We start from the raw sequence: 17,942 nt of genomic DNA on the forward strand, positions 1-17,942 counted from the left end.
CTGAACATACCACAATTGTTTATCTAGTCTGTTAGTTATAACACCCCACTCCCCCCTCCACACACAAAAAAACTGTGGTTGTAAACTGCCTTCTTGAACTGCTGCAGTTCTTGAGGTGTGAATATAGATACAATACTTTTAGGGAGGGAGTTCCAGGATTTTGACCCAGGGACAGTGAAGGAATGGTGATATATTTCCAAGTCAGGATGGTATGTGACTTGGAGGGCAACTTCAAGGTGATGGCGTTCCCATGCTTTTGATTTCCTTATCTTTCTACTTGGTAGAGGTCGTGAATTTGGAAGGTGCTGTCTAAGGAGGCTTGGTGAGTTGTTGTAGTGTATCCTGTGGATGGTACAAACTGCTGCTACTTTGTGTCAGTGGTGGAGTAAATGAGTGGTTGTGAATGGGGTGCCTATAGTTTTCCAATGTATCAGTACCTACTCAAGCCACCATATTATGATTACTCTGCCCCAAAGGCCCCTTAACTACATGATTATGGATCAGCACTTTATCATTGCATATCATGTTTCCTGATTGGTTCCTCTAGAAAACCATCTTGTATACCTACGACATACTAGTAAAATGCAACTGGCCAGACAATGTACCAAAAATGACTGCTATAAATTTATAATCCTTTACCATGAACTTCACAACAGCATGGTCCATCCATCAAAACATGGATGTGGTGTGCTTGTGCAGTTGTGAGCAGCAGGTTGGTCAACAATATAGATAGCTTAATTCCACATAAGAAATTACTGAGAGGACTATGAAAGATGTTTGAACCTGCATTGTCTTTCCCTCTACCCAATCCACATCAGCCTCTATCCTTCCTCAGGTTCAGATGACTCCAGAGCTCACTGGTTTTAATCCAATTGAATTCATGCCTGAGACTTGGATGCAATATGAGATAAGCCATATGCTGTTTTTGTCATGGATATCTTCATGTGTAAGAGATGCATATAACTTGCTTACATGATTGTATATTATGAAGAAAATATCCTTTGAAGCCACAGACATAGAATGTTAAATATCAATGAAGGTAAAAGTGCCCTGGAATTTCAACCATGATAGAAATTTGATGAATACAAATATTTGCTCTCTCACCGTCTATGATTACTTCTAGAATTCTCAACTGTAATTATCCGTGAGGAATCACTAGGTTGTTGCTGGTGGTTACTAGAGCATCCAAATTATTATTCATGGGTTCAACAGAAGGTCGCTTGTGTAATCACATGAAAAGATAAATAGGCCAGTGACATAATGAAGGTGAAGGGTAAACTATTAGAACAGACAAATGGCAGTAACCAGTGTGTTTGCAGCCATTATGAGATGTAGAGCAATTGAATTTGTACATTTTTTGCACAGTAGCTATTTCAGCAACATAAGTATAATAATAGTTCCATGACTAACAAGGCCATTTTACATTTATATAACGGAAGTGATGAAGGCTATTCTTTAAAGGAGTATGTTAGTTTAAGAATCAGAATCAGATTTATTGTCACTGACTTCGATGGTGTGAAATTTATTGTTTTGGAGCAGCAGTACATTGCAAAGACATAAAATTACTATAAATAACAAAAATAAATATCAATAAATATCACACCGTCAAGGGCATCTTCAAGAGGCGGTGCCTCAAGAAGGCGGCATCCATCACGAAGGACCCTCACATGCCCTCTTCTCATTACTACCATTGGGGAGGAGGTACAGGAGCCTGAAGATTCAACAATTTAGGAACAGCTTCTTTCTCTCTACCATCAGATTTCTGAACGGTCCATGAACCCATGAACACGACCTTGTTATTCCTTTTTTTTTGCATTATTTATTTATTTTGTAATTTATAGTAATTTTTATGTCTTTGCAATGTACTGCTGCCGCAAAACAACAAATTTCACGTAAAATATGTCAGTGATAGTAAACCTGATTCTGACTCTGATTCTGAGAGTCTTTGGTGACATATCAAATCTCCTCAAATCCCTAAGGAAATAGAGCCGCTGGCGTGCCTTCTTTGTGATTGCATCAATGTGTTAAGCCCAGGTTTAGAAGTTTGGTGATAAATACTGAGGGGATGATGGTTTTGAATGACAAGCTGTAATCGATAAACAGCAACTTAATGTATGTTTTATGGTTGTCTAGGTTGTCTCCAAAGTGGAGAGCCAGTGAGATTGTGTCTGCTGTGGATCTGTCGTGGCAAGAGAAAGTGAAACAAGACATATTATACCATGACTATTTGAGCAGGGCAAAGGATGTTAAAATGACTGTACAGATAGGCTTTGATAAAAGGCAAGGTGTAGGGCAAAGGCTCTTAGCGATGTGGCATCACAACTCACACTTGGTGAATTACTAAATTGGTTTATTATTGTCACATGTACCAAGGTACAGTCAAAAACTTTGTTTTGCATGCCATCCATACAGATCAGTTCATCACATCAGTACATTGAGGCAGTACTAGGGAAAAGCAATAACTGAGTGCAGAATTTAGTGTTACAATTACAGAGGAAGTGCAGTGCAGGCAGACAGTAAGGTGCAAGGCCATGACGAGGTAGGTTGTGAGGTCAAGAGTCCATCTCATAGAGATCAGGTCAATAGTCTTATAACTGTGGGATAGAAGCTGTCCTTGAGCCTGGTGATACGTACTTTCAAGCTTTTATATCTTCTGCCTGATGAGAGAGTGGAGAAGAGAGAAAGTCTGGGGTGGGAGGGGTATTTGATTATGTGGGTGCCTTACCATGGAGGAGAGGCTGGTTTTCATTATGTGTGACACCTTCTCTTCTAAACACCTCATATTTTCTACCAACACTCAATTTCCACAACCGATGTTGGTCTAAGATATCTTTTCTTTCTCCTTTAATCGATGCATCAAAACCCTTAGGTTAGTCTCCTCATGTCCTCTCCTGAGTTTATTGCTATTTTGTCTCACTCCTCTTCTAACCTCTATTATTCATATTCGCAGTTATTTATTTCACTTTGCATCCTCCTGCCACCTACTTAAATAGTCTCACTCATTAAGAGGGGCTTTGCTGCCACTTCACTGCAGAATTCAACATTCTAATCAGCCTATATACTTCCTCTCCATCCATCTTTAGGAACTTCTCCTTGCCCCCTCTCAACCATCCTGCCCTTCACGTCCAACGGATATGGCTGAGTGTACCTGTCCTACAACTCGATGGACAACGTTAAGGCTTTTTGATCCTCAATCTTATCTGCCAACTGATAATTTAAAAATTCTTATTCATTTAGGGCCTCTCTGCTACCTGGTGTATGCTTGGTATTTGGCAGTGAATAAAAATGGGTAATAACAGATTGGCAGCAAATAATAAACTGCTGGAGGAACTCAGTAAGTCAGGCAGCATTTGTCAAAGCAGAAGTCCTGATGCAGGTTCTTGACTCGAAGCATTGATCATCCCTCTGCCTCCACAGACGCTGCCTGACCCTCTGTGTTCCTCCAGCAGTTTGTTTCTTTGCTCCAGATTCCAGTATCTGCGGTCTCTTGTCCCAACAAATTGTCAGCACTTTCTTTGGCTCCTATTTTTTCCTGCTTCTTAAATCTGCGTGTTCTGTTTGCTAGGTGTAAATGCCATGTACAATGTAGACATGTACAACTTTCCAGCAGTGCAGATCTTAAAAGTGCAAGCTCGAAGTCTTGTTGAGTAATCTGCATGTACTTGCCATCATGGCTCACACAGGAAGACTGGGTGAGGTATTAGTAGTTTTCTTTTGGATCTCTACTCCAGCTTGTGGCCGCCTTCAAAAGCAAGGAGAATTGTAATTCCATGGAGATCCTGCTCCTGGGCTTATATCTTGATGCCAGTGGGAATTACCAAAGCAAAAGCTGAAATATTAAAGGTGGCACATTGCATTATCAGTGCACCATCCTATTTTGTATCCAACATTTGATATTCAATATCGTAAAGTGTTTATTGTACAACTATGCTCATCTCCACACTGAAAATGGAAATTATTTCATCAATGACAAGCAGCAGAATTGATTTGTTTAACTCTCCCTCAGATTAGTACTGGTGCAGCAGAGATGAAGAGGCTCAGTAATACAGCAAGAACTTAGGAAAAATTCAGTTGGTATTCATAGGTACACATTAGTTTAGTAGGCTGATATCCTACTGTGCTGTAGTGATAGCACATTAGTTCAAGCTGAAGATTCCCTGAACTCAGCCGGAACTGTCTTGAAAAGTGAACAGATAATGCACATTCCTGTCCTTATAGATGTAAAAGTTGACCGGAGCTGCATGCCTGTGGGAGCAAAATATCCAGCTGTCAATACTTGATGGATGTTTGACACTGCTGATATTTTTAAAAAGAGCAGAACTGTTATTAATATTCATTTTCTTATTGACAGAACTTCTGCCCCATTGGAGATGGGAATCTGATTTGAAAAATTGTTGAGCAAGTAGATGAATTAAAATTAATTGGTGTCTTCTGAACTCTTGCAAGAAAAAGGTGCAGGTTATATTAAACCTCCTTTCCTTCTGAGTGCTATATCCCCTGACATAACCATCACTTGTACTTTATTCATTTCAGGAACTGCATAAAATTACTCAAACATAAATTTGTTAGAACACAGGAAATCATTGGAAGAGAGTAGTCTATTTCTTTGCAGAACAGCTGTTCCTTTCACTTACCTTATCACTGCGGAGTGCAAGCCTTTTCTAACGAGGCATGATACAGCTGCTTGGTGACAGCACTGCCTAATCCTGAGGAGGTGACCAACCACAGCTAACATCTACAAGATGAATAAGATATCTCCTTTAAAAACTAAAAATCTTGAAAGCTTTGAAAAAGGAGATAGAGCATTAATTGACAATTCATTCAGGGAGCCTGCATAGGTAGGATGGATTGAATGGCTTCCTCCTACAGTCTCTGACTTTATAATTCTAAGATTGAGGAAGATGAGCCTTAATGCTCATCCACAAGGCCTAAGTCTTTTACCAACCTGCTCCCCTGCACCGCACTGCCCTCCAACTGTAAAGTTTCATCGTGTGATCCTGAAAAATGTGGACTGCATTCCCGTATCTTGGGAGTTACCTCTTGGCAAAGGCAGACATTGATGATGAAATTCACCATTATCTTCAGCCTCTCTCAAGAGAGGAGATGGGTACTTAAAGACAAGACACAAAACTCATGGTCTCCTATGTACCAGTGATCCCTATTCTCCTTTATGCTTCTGAGACCTGGATAATCTTACATCAGGCATCTCAAAGGACTGAAAAGCACCACCCATACTGTTCTCTGCAAAGTCCTCCATTACTTATGTTCTTTTACAATCAACTGTAATAGAGGCTACTAATTGTCCTCCATTTACAGAGGGGAAAGTTAACCAGATATTCCACTTTTGATTGCTATCCATTGATCCTCACAAAGTGTGGACATTAAATAAGAAGCAGCATTAGGGCTTTGGTCTGAATGCTTCTCCTTAAGTTAAGGCTTACAAGTGACAGGGATAAATGCAGGAAGACTGCTGCATAGAACACAGAACATAGAACCGTACAACACAGGAATAGGCCCTTCAGCCCACAATGTCTGCACCAAATGTGACTCTCCATTTTCGCTGTGGAGATGATCATAGTTATACAATAAACACTTTACAATATTGAATGTCAAACGTTGGATACAAAATAGGATGGTGCACTGACAATGCAATGTGCACCTTTAATTATTTCAGTTTTTTGCTTTGGTAATTCCTCACTGGCATCAAGATATAAACCCAAATTAAACTAAATCCCTTCTGCCTGCAACATAATCCATATCCTCCATTCCTTGCATATTCATCTGTCTATCTAAAAGCCTCCTGAATGCCACTATTGTATCTGCTCTCACCATTACTCCTGGCAGCACATTACAGGCACCTACTACTGTCTGTGTAAAAACTTGCCCCCACACATCTCCTTTAAACTTACTTAAATGCATGTCCTCTAGTATTTGACATTTCTACACTGGGAGAAAGATTCTGACTGTCTACCCTATCTATGTCTCTCCTAATTTTATAAACTTCCATCAGGTCTCCCCTCAGCTTCCACTCTCCAGAGAAGACAACCGAAGTCTGTCCAAACTCTCCTTATAACTCTTAATCTCTAATCCAGGCTGCCTGCACGTACTCAACTACACCCCAGTCTAACTCAACATAAGCCCTGACCCTCATAGACAGCAGGGATCTGATAAAACCAAGGCAGTAACTTAACTTCACAAAGTGCTTAACAATATCATGGCCTCAGGAATATAAGAACTGGCATGAATCACTTTTTGCATTCTCCTTTCTTTCTTTCCTTCCAGCACTGCCTACCATGCTTCATCTGATTAGCTTTCACAGCTCCAAGCAGCAATCTGTGATTAATGATTCTATTTCTGTTCCAAACAGTGCATTTCACCTGCTGAGCTAACAACCTTTGATGAAGATTGTAGCGTTTGTACACATTGCTCCAAATTGTGGATTTCATCTTGCAGGTTTATAATCCATGATGAACGGTCCTAATTCCTCTTCCGAATGGTGGGATTCATCTACCAGTGCAACATATTTTGTGACTGTATCCACCTCTGATATATGTGTAACACAACAAGGCTCTGCACTGTTGAACAATGCCTCAGTTGCTAAGCTAAATATAGCATATTTGATGTGAGAACTTATTTCTTTTTACAAGTGTGAGGTTTTTTGCAATATGTTGCAGCTTGGTTCTCGGTGAAAACTGTGCTTGTAATGAAATTCAAAATCAAACTATAATATGAAAGAGGATCATAGAATCATTAGAGCAAGAAGGCCTTTGGCCCATCGAGTCCACATTGGGTCTTTGTGGAGCAAGCCTGTTCTTTTCTTGTGGCCCTACAAATTATTTTCCCTCAAGTGCCTCTCCAGCTCCTTGTTGAATGTCTTGATGGACTCAGGTTTCACCACCATGACAGGCTTTGAACATAGAACATTATAGCACAGTACAGACCCGTTGGCGCACAATGTTGTGCCAAAATTGCATCCTCCTCTAAGATCTATCTAACCCTTCCCTCCCACACAGCCCCCTATTTTTCTATCATTCATGTGTCTATCTAAGAGTCTCTTAAATGTCTCTAATGTATCTGCCCCCACAACCTCTGCCGGCAGTGCGTCCCATGCACCCACCACTCTCTGTGTAAAAAAAAACTTACCTCTGACATCCCCCTTATATATTCCTCCAATCACCTTAAAATTATGCTCTCATGTTAGCCATTTTGGCCCTGCAAAAAAGTCTCTGACTGTCCACTCAATCTATGCCTCTTATTATCTTGTACACCTCTATCAAGTCACCTCTCATCCTCCTTCTCTCCAAAGAGAAAAGCCCTAGATCACTCAACCTATCCTCATAAGACTTTGAGTTCCAGATCATCATCATCTACATAAAAGTCTTCCCTTATGCCTGCTGTATTGATGACCCAACCTTGTATTGTGCGTGTGTGTGTGTGAACATTTCTATGTTTGGATACATGTGTACGTATTATCATATGCAAGTGCATCCATGTGCAATTGTATTCATGTATGTGTGTGTGTGTGTGTGTGTGTGTGAGAGAGAGAGAGAGAGAGAGAGAGAGAGAGAATGAGAATGAGAGAGAGAGAGCGAATGAGAATGAAGTTCCAGTTGAACGGGAAGAAAGTCATGACTGTGGCTAAAAAGAGCCACCACAAACTTGTCCACCAGTTGCCCTGAAGCAATTGTTTCCAATTTAGGTGTACCCAATCAATCACCCTATCTTTAGCTTAAATTCCATGAAAATCCAGATGAAACACTGAAAACATGGCAGTGACACTTGGTTAAATATTTCCTGCCTCTGATTCCATTCCTGGCTGACAGAATATTGGAATTATCAGGTTTGGGTTCTGTAGACAGCATATCAAAGTATTCCATCGTGCAGACATCATTGTGAGGTAGGTGACCTTATAAAAGTTTATAATAGTATAAGGGGCATAGATAGTGTGGATAGTCATAGTATTTTCCAAGGGTAGGAGAGTCTAAAACTAGAGAACATAGGTTTAAGGTAAGAAGGGAAATATTTAAAGGAGATCTGAGGGACAAGTTTTTCACACAGAAGGAGGTGGGTACATGAAACAAGCTGCCAGAGGCAATACAATCACAGTGTTTAATGTTTTGGACAGGTACATGGATAGGAAGGGAATAGAGGGATATGGGCCAAATGCAGGATTAGCATAGATATGCATCTCGGTCAGTGTGGATGAGCCTGTTTCCCTGCTGTATGACTCTATGATTGTCTGTGAGGCTCCTCATAAGACCATACGATATAGGAGCAGAATTAGGCCATTTGGCCTATTGAGACTGCTCTGCCATTTAATCATGGCTGATTTTTTTTTCTCAACCCCATTCTCTCACCTTCTCCCCGTAATCCTTAACCCGCTTACCAATCAAGAACCTATCAATCTCTGCCCTAAATACGCCAAGTGACTTGGCCTCCACAACCCTCTGTGGCAATGAATTCTACAGATTTACCATCCTCTAGCTGAAGAAGTACCTCCTCATATCAGTTTTAAACGGACATCCCTTTATTCTGAGGCTGAGCCCTCGGATCCTCGACTCTCTTACTAATGGAAACATGCTCTCCATGTCTACTCTATCCAGGCCTTTCAGTATCCAGCAGGTTTCAATGAGATTCTCCCTCATCCTTCTGAACTCCATCAAGTACAGGCCCAGACACATCAAATGCTCCTCATACGTTAAATATGTCATTCCTGGGATCATACTTGTGAACCTCCTCTAGACCCTCTCCAGGGCCAGCACATCCTTCCTTAAATATGGGGTCCAAAATTCCTCACAATATTCCAAATGTGATCTGACTAATGCCTTATAAAGCCTCAGCAGTACATCATTGCTTTTGTATTCTAGTCCTCTCGAAATGAATGCTAAAGTTGATTAAGCTAGAGAGGGTGCAGAAAAGTTTCACAAGAATGTTGCCAGAGAGGACTTAAGATAAGATATCTTTATTGGTCACATGTACATCGAAACACACAGTGAAATACATCTTTTGCATAGAGTGGTCTGGGAGCAGCCCACAAGTGTCGCCACTCTTCCGGCGCCAGCATAGCATGCCCACAACTTCCTAACCCGTATATCTTTGGAATGTGGGAGGAAACCTAAGCACCCAGAGGAAAAGAGACTGGATAGGCTGGGACTATTTTCACTGGAGCGAAGGAGGCTGAGGGGTGACCTTGTTGAGGATTATAAAATCATGAGGGCATTCTGCATGCTAATGAATTCCACAGATTCACCACCCTCTGGCTAAAGAAATTCCTCCTCATCTCAGTTCTAAAGGGACATCCCTTTGTTCTGCGATGGTGCTCTCATTCCTCATCACTATGTGCACATGCCATCGTGTTCACACTCCGCCACACTCACAATCACATCATGTTCACACTCAAACCCCTGCTGCACTAAGATTGTGTTCAGAGGTAGAAACCTTGGTCTAATGTTGCTGAGACCACTGGCAATGTTCTTACTGAGTGAAACTACCCAACTGCACTTACTAGTTTGTTAAAACTCAGGAGGCAGAACAGTTGCAATATAGATCCCAGAAAACCACTCAGTTCTGGCCATTTCTCTGTTGTATTCCACCTTTATGTAATCCAGAGACCACATTTATGTTTTGTCCAGACAAATACAAATGGACCTTCTGCAACTTGGCCATGCTTATATCCGGGGAATCTGATGTTATGGCTCTTAGAGTACTGTGTCCCGTTCTGGTCGCCTCATTATAGGAAGGATGTGGAGGCGTTGGAGAGGGTGCAGAGGAGATTTACCAGGATGCTGCCTGGACTAGAGAGTATGGATTATGAGGAGAGGCTAAAGGAGCTAGGGCTGTACTCATTGGAGAGAAGGAGGATGAGGGGAGACATGATAGAGGTATACAAAATAATAAGAGAAATAGATAGAGTGGACAACCAGCACCTCTTTCCCAGGGCACCAATTCTCAATACAAGAAGGCATAGCTTTAAGGTAATGGGGGGGGGGGGGGGGGGAAGTTCAAGGGAGATGTCAGAGGGATGTTTTTCACCCAGAGAGTGGTTGGTGCATGGAATGCACTGCCTGGGGTGGTGGTGGAGGCTGATATGTTGGTCAAGTTCAAGAGATTGTTGGATAAGCATATGGAGGAATTTAAGATAGAGGGATATGTGGGAGGAAGGTGTTAGATAGTCTTAGGAGTGGTTTGAAGGTCGGCACAACATGGTGGGCAGAAGGGCCTGTATTGTGCTATATTGTTCTATGGAACTTGAAATCTATCTGGACACTTCATTGGCTTCTTCTTAGATTGGGCTGTTGTGAAGAAAAAAGATGCAGGCAGGACAGGATGATGCATCAAGGCTTAGAGAAATTGCTGGCTGCCTCTTTTGAATAATTCAAAGTACATGAAGTTCAAATGAAATGTTCACAAATCTATGTTGTGTGACATTGTTCCATTTGACGGCCTGGTTTGTCTCTTCTCGACTAGCCATGTCGACAATTTGTTTGCTAAGGATCTGCTTCTTTCACAGATAAATGGTTCACTTAGCTGAAGTTAAGATATCACTTAGTGTTTACAGATGCTTTCAGACAATTCTCCTCTTTCGACCTTAATCCAAGGTTGCACACTCATAATTAGAGTGAATTGAGAAGTTCCTGTTGCTATATTACAATGTGAGATCCAGCCATGCATGCTTGAATTTTGCTATTTCTACATTTGCTATAACACTAAACAGTTAGAATAGTACAGCACAAGAAAAGGCTCTTTGGCCCATCATGTCTGCACCGACTATTGTGCCATTCTAACTAATCCCAACTGCCTGGGGATGATTGGCAGACAGTGTCAGGTGGGGGATGGAAGGCTGAAAATAGCAACAGAATCTGGGAGGTGGTCACTTATCATGGGGCAACCAGGGTAAGTCTGCCAATCAACCCCTCCTCACCAGGATCCACCTATCATTTGCCCTCTCCTGCCTCCCCTCTCCTGCCTCCCCTCTCCCCCTCACCTCTATATACCCACTATCTTGCCTCTACTATTTCAGTCCAGATGAAGGGTCTGGACTCGAAGCACCATCCATTTCCCTCCACAGATGCTGCCTGACCCACTGAGTTCCTCCAGCAGCATGTTTTGTTTTTGCTCCAGATTCCAGCTTCTGCAGTTTCTTGTGTCTCTGTGTCACTATCATTGTGGTTCTCTGAAGTAGCATGTTTTATATAAATATAGATTGTACAATCGGTCAGGAAATGCCAGATATGGGATGTGAAATAACCAAGAAATATGTACGTCCATTTGACAAAGTGTGTGCCTGCAGTAAAATACCATTGTATGACTTGTAAACCTTTCGACAAAAGAGATGTCACCTGCCCTAATCCTTCTCCTAACTTCCTAATACTGCCTTCTGCACATCTTCAGCATGCTGCAAGTCAACAAACCTTATTTCTATTTTGTACTGCTTCATTTGAGCTGTTTTCAGTGATTAGCATCAGTGATGCTCATAGGGCAAGAAGGAGGATTCTCTTGTCGGTTATAGGATGCTGGAACTGAGATGATGTCAAAATGAGTTTTGTCAATTTCCTGTCTTTGGTACAATCCAGACTTACCCTGGCTGCCCCAAATTTCAGATCAGATTTTTGGTATTTCTTTCTCCCAAATGTAAAGCGACAGTCACTTTCAGTATGTTGGTAATCTGACACCATCACTAACAAGAGACCTATCTTTTTCTGAGCAAGCTGGTACTGAAACGATGCCAACAAAGGCATGTCTATGGAAAAGAAGGTGCTCTGGTTGTTAATTTACCCATTGTTCTGTGAGAACTTGCTTTCTGCAGAGTGATTGAATGGAAAGAAGAAGCTGGTTGTTACAGGCCTATTGGCAATCTGTCAATGAGAAGTCAGCAATTTTTGAAATATGGTTGAACTACAGGAACAACTAACACCTGCACTTATTCAGGCCTGCCACTCTATCACATTTGGTGGTGGTGTTACTCAGTATGATACAATTGTTCACCTTATGCAGTTTACCCTCTCTGAACTTCCCGGCATTTTTAACTGTTACAGCAAGAACCCAGCGAATTTTGGTTGTCACTTTGAAGCTGAAAACGTTTTATTAAATCTTTTATTCTGTTCTCCAGTTGGCAGTGCTTGAAAACTCTGTAAAAGGAATGCAAAAAAGAAATAGAGAAAAAGTAGAAATGAAAACCAATGCATGATATGAATAATCAGAGCAGCATAAAATATTAATACTGTAGAATGTCCTCACTATTCACCAGTTTATAGATTATTGTTATTGTTTTCCATACCATCCTATTATTTTTGGACAATAAAAGATGTAAAATTGTCCTGGACTCTGCTGATGTTGCAAATAGAATGAAGTGTCCTTATTATAATTACATTAAAGTAACATAGTGAAGCAAAGGTATTAAGCATAGTGAGGAAGCCATTTCATACCAGTGCTACTATGTCATTACTAACTCAACACCAGAACTTTTCACTCTATTGACACTTGTGGTATTGTATTCCATGAAGAAGATAGGAAAATTCTTCCAATGACCTTACTTCACATTTTTGGGATCAATCCTAAATATCTGAATCAATATTTCATACTTTTTTCTTCCAGAGCCGCCAATTGGTCAAATGCACCCACCTCACGGCAGTGCAACTCCTCAAAAGAATGGCAATCTACTGGTGATCATCGTGGTCTCCATTGGTGCAATAATGGTTGTGGTGGTCATTGTTGTCGCTGTGATTTGCACCCGTCGATCTTCAGCACAGCAGAGGAAGTATGTTTGTGTTTTATTAACTACTTTGAAGCCTGGTTCTTACTATGATAATTCTCATATTGTTGTGATAACATCTGAAGGAAGTCACCTGATGTCTACATGTGTTAACCTGGTGAGTAACTGAGACATCTATACCCAAATGATCCATGTTTGAGTTTCTAGTTTAAACTAATTTAGCTCATTTCATTCACCATAGTGGTAAGGATGCTATGTAGCATTTTACAGCATAGACCAAAGCTATTCAGCCCAACTGCCCTTTGCTGGTGTTGAAGCTCCATCCCAGTCTCTTCCCACCTCAACTCATCTCAATCTGTCACCATGGTTGCATGCCAATACAGTTGAACAGTTTCACTGCAGCTACATAGGCTCAGGGATCTTGAGTTAAACGGACAAAAAGAGTGACCAATATTTTTGAACACTGCATAGCAATGCCTAGTAAATAAGGTATTTTGTGTGAGTGTATAGATTTGTACAGTAGGGCACAAGGCAAGGTTTAACTAATGTTATTCATCAAAGGGAAGGATGTCAGTGGGGGGGGAGGTGTAAAAGAGCACCCTATCTCCATGGCAAATCAAGGCTGAGCAGAATACAGCCTGCTGCAGAGCAAACCTCCTCCAATGTGAGCATAATATGCTAAATCCCAAACTCACAAAAACACCACTTCAGAATGAATTTGAACCTTCCCCATACAAGGAACCCATGTGAACTTTCTGAATGAGATTACCAACGGGTGGCACACTTTTTACATATACTTTTAGCTGAAAGGTTGAATAGCTAGTGGTGAAAACAGAAGTGAAAGAATATTGCATTTGCTTATAGTGAATATAAGATCCAAGGTAACCTATCATCATATTTTATTTAAATGAAATGGAGTATTTTATTTTCCTGTTTTCATTTTTTTGAATATGGACATTACTGTTTATTGCTCATTGCTCATCTCTAATTGCCCTTGAGAAGGGAGTGGTGAGCCATCTTCTTGAGCTGCTACAGGGAAATAGCAGTTCTGACAGGACTGAATAGTTTACCAAGGCAATCCAGAGGGCAATTAACATTGAAGTATATTGGAGGATCTGGAGTTACACATAGACCAGATCAAGTATAAATGACAGATTTCCTCCTGAAGGACATTAACAAACCAAATGATATTTCTCACTACATTCCAGCAGTTTTCTGGTTGCATTAATTAAGGCTTTATTCTTAATTCCAGATTATTTAATTAAGTGAATTAAATTTCACATCTGCTGTTGTGGGTTTTGAACTCATGTTTCTGCATTGTTTGTCCAGGCCTCTAGATAGCAAGATCTGATTTAACAATGGAGACACCTCATAGTTGCAAATGTATCTTGTGACACTTTTCTACATAACAATTGGTGGGTGTAAAAAAAAGAAAATTGAAAATAATTCTCTTTCAGAATTATATCTGTCCAGAGATCCGAAAACTATCTTTGCAATCGCCAAAATATGTACAATATTCACAGATGATAATTTAATTTTGCTAGAATTCAGTTTATATATTTGACTGACATGTTAAAATATACAATAAGAGTTGCTTATTTGTTCATATAGCATTGATGGTAGTTTCCATGACATTTTTTATCTTAAATTATTTGCTGTATTCAAGGGACCTATTACTTTATTTGTCTTAGCCATAGGAGACATTTATATCTTTTACACAAATATTAAAGTATGAATAGTGAAGGTATTCCTTGTAGGGCACTCATCTTGATATCAACAGTAACAGGAAGGAAGTTAATGTAATAGTTATGTGCAGATTCTCCAATTGCCAAATGAGTTAGTGCCCCACTTGGTACTTAATTAAACAACTTGCATTTATATTGTGCCTGTAATGGGATAAAATGTCATATTGTGCTTCACAGAGTGACTATAAAACATAATTTGACATTGAGGTACTTAAGGAGATATTAGTGCCGATAACCTAAATTGTAATCAAAGGTCTTAAAGGAAGAAAGTAAATAGCATTTGTTTAGGAAGGAAACTCCAGTCAATTGATGGAATGGCTTTCAGTGATGCAGCAAAGTAAAATGCAGTTATAGAGCAATATAGCACGGATACAGGCCCTTCGGCCCAATGAGTCCATGCGACTATGGTGCCCACCCAGCTAGTCCCAATTTCCTGCGTTCAGCCCATATCCTTCCAAACCCTGCCCCTCCATGTACCTATCCAAATGCTCTTTAAATGACACCATTGTACCTGCCTCAACCACTTCCTCTGGCAGTTTGTTCCAAAAACTCACCACCCCTCAGGTTGCCCCTCAGGTCCCTTTTAAAACTTTCCCCTCTCACCCTAAACCTAAGACCCCTAGTTGTGGAATCCTCTACCCTGGGGAAAAGACTGTTACTGTCTACCTTATCTATGCCTCTCATAATTTTAAACATTTCTATAAGGTCGCTCCTCATTCTCCTACATTCCAAGGAATAAAGTCTTAGCCTGGCCAAACTCTCCCTATAACTCAGGCCCTCTAGTCTTGGCAACATCCTTGTAATTCTTTTCTGCACACTTTCCAGTTTAACTATGTCCTTCCTATAACATGGTGACCAAAACAAGTGTGGCCTCACCAACGACTTATTCAACTGCAACATGATGTCCCAACTCCCATCGTCAATGCCCTGACTGATGAAGGCCAGTGTCCTAAACACTTTTTTCACCACCCTGTCTACCTGTGATGCCACTTTCAGTGAACTATGCACTTCTACTCCTAGGTCCCTCTGTTCCATCATACTCCCTACAGCCCTACTATTCATAGTGTAAGTCCTACTCTAGTTTGACTTTCCAAAATACATCACCTCACACTTATCTGTATTGCAATGCATTTGCCATTCCTCGGCCCAATTCCCTAACTGATCAAGATCCCCCTGTAATCTACGATCACCTTCTCCACTGTCAGCAACACCTCCTAATTTTGTGTCATCTGCAAACTTACTGATCAAGCTTTGTGCATTCACATCCAAATCATTTATATAAATAACAAATAACAAGGGTCCCAACACCATCCTCTGTGGGACACCCCCAGTCACCGGCCTCTATTCTAAGAAACCACCTTCAACCACCACCCTCTACTTCCTACCTCCGAGCCAATTTTGAACCCACCTATCTAGATCTCCCTGGATTCTATGGGACCTAACTTTCCAGACCAAATTCTCTATATGTGGAGAATGCTAACTTGTACCCAATAGATGGTACCACAGATGCTTCCTTCAAGTTGAGCAAGGTTTTAGAATTAGAGAAGCACAGAGATCTCAGAGGCTTGTATAGCTGTGGAAGTCTAGTAAGACTGGTCTGGCCAAGGCTGTAATCGTCCTTGAGAAATGATGAGTCATCTTCCTGATGGCCCTTGTAGTGAAGGTATTCCCACAATGCTGTTAAGTAGGTATCTCCAGGGATTTGATCCAGTGACAGAGAAGGAAAGGTGATGTATTTCCAAATGTGTATGGTGTATAACTTAGAAGAAACCTAGCAGGTGGTGGCACTGCCTTGCATCTGTTGGTGTTAGCCTTCTTGGTGCTTGAGGTTGCAGGTTTAGGACGTGTTCTATAAGCAGCCTTGGCAGATGCATTCTGTAAATGGTATACACACTGCTGCCTCAGTGCATCAGTGACAGAAAAGGAGAATATTCAAGTGGTGGTTGAGCTGCTGCTGCTCAAGTAGACTGCTTTGCTTGCATTTGAAGCTGCATTCATCCACATGTGGAGAAATCTAACTTGTGCCCAGTGGATAGTACCATGTAAATTCCTCCTTCAAATATACAAAAAAAAGGGACTTCACCGTTAGATGCCATGATTAATCTTAAAATCAGTGATCATTGATTGGGCAGCACAGTGGTGCAGCTCGTAATGCTACTGCCTCACAGTGCCAGAGCCCTGTGTTCAATCCTGATCTCAGATTCTGCGTGTGTGGAGTTTGCACGTTCTCCCTGTGACTGCATGGGTTTGCTCTGGGTGCTCCAGTTTCCTAACATATGCCAAAAACGTGCATGTTAGTAGGTTAATTGGCCACTGTAAATTGTCCCTATTGTGTAGGTGAGTGGTAGAATCTGGGAGGAGTTGATGATAATGTGGAGAGAATAAAAAATGGAATTAATGTAAGATTAGTATGACATGGGTGGTTGATGCAGACTCGATGGGCCAAAGGGCCTGTTTCCCCGTGGTATCTCTCTATGACTTTAAGATTTTATTACATCATTTGTTCCCATTTAATTATTCCTTAATTTACTTTGTTCTCAACACAGAAAACGTGCAGCACATAGTGGTGGCAAGCGAAAGGGCAGCCAAAAAGACTTAAGACCTCCAGACCTCTGGATACATCATGAAGAAATGGAGATGAAAAATATTGAAAAGCCCTCAGGACCTGATCCATCTGTGAGAGATTCACCCATGCAACAAAGCTGCCAGGATATAACACCTGTCAGCCACAGCCACTCAGAGAATCAGCTCACCAGTAAAAGCGGTTCCCATTCAGGTAAGCCCAAGTACTTTTTTAAGTTCTTGAATAATAGAAGAATCAAGACCTTACCAAGTGTCCTATCATGCAAGTATTCTGAAGGCATACAGTCAGGGTGGAACTTCATCCACTAGGAAATCTTTGTGAGTTCCTTGCATTCTAATATGTTTTTCTCTCAGGCCCAATATGTAACCCAGTGAGGTCAACTGGAGAATGTTATCATATGAAACATACACAGAAACCATAACCATATAAGCTAACTTAAGGTGAAATTTAGTTTTCAAGGGAAAGGTTATTTCATATGCTTAACAACATCTTTGGTTGGGGAGGGGAGGGGAAATCATTTCCAGCCTCTCATCTCTGCCTTCCCACAAATATCTGAAAAGATAATCTTTATTATTCCAGATTTCTCAATAATTTAGTTCACAGTGAGACAAGGGATTTCCTGGTCTACATTAATAGTTATAGTCATAGAAAGATACAACACAGTAACAGGTCCTTTGGCCCACAATGTCTGTGCCGAACATGATGCCAAATTAAGCTACATCTCTTCTGCCTGTACATGATCCATATCCCTCTATTCCCTATATATTCATGTGCCCATCTGAAAGCCTCTTAAACACAACTATCATATCTACCTCCACCACTACCCCTGGCAGACCAATCCAGGTACCTACCACTCTCTGTGAAAAAAATTTGCCCTGCATATCTTCTTTAAATTTGCCCC

The 17,942-nt window shown here is 40.9% G+C and overlaps 1 protein-coding gene across 1 annotated transcript in view; it reads left to right on the forward strand.

Annotated features, from left to right (window-relative positions):
• Positions 1-17,942, forward strand: part of dcc (DCC netrin 1 receptor) — a 703,166-nt gene that overhangs the window by 654,499 nt on the left and 30,725 nt on the right. The window contains exons 24-25 of the mRNA XM_052034012.1: positions 12,595-12,757; positions 17,004-17,233. Of these exons, the coding sequence (XP_051889972.1) occupies positions 12,595-12,757; positions 17,004-17,233 (393 nt within the window). The remainder of the gene's footprint in view (positions 1-12,594; positions 12,758-17,003; positions 17,234-17,942) is intronic.

The sequence above is a fragment of the Pristis pectinata genome, chromosome 2 (assembly GCF_009764475.1).
Source record: "Pristis pectinata isolate sPriPec2 chromosome 2, sPriPec2.1.pri, whole genome shotgun sequence".
NCBI lineage: Eukaryota > Metazoa > Chordata > Chondrichthyes > Rhinopristiformes > Pristidae > Pristis > Pristis pectinata.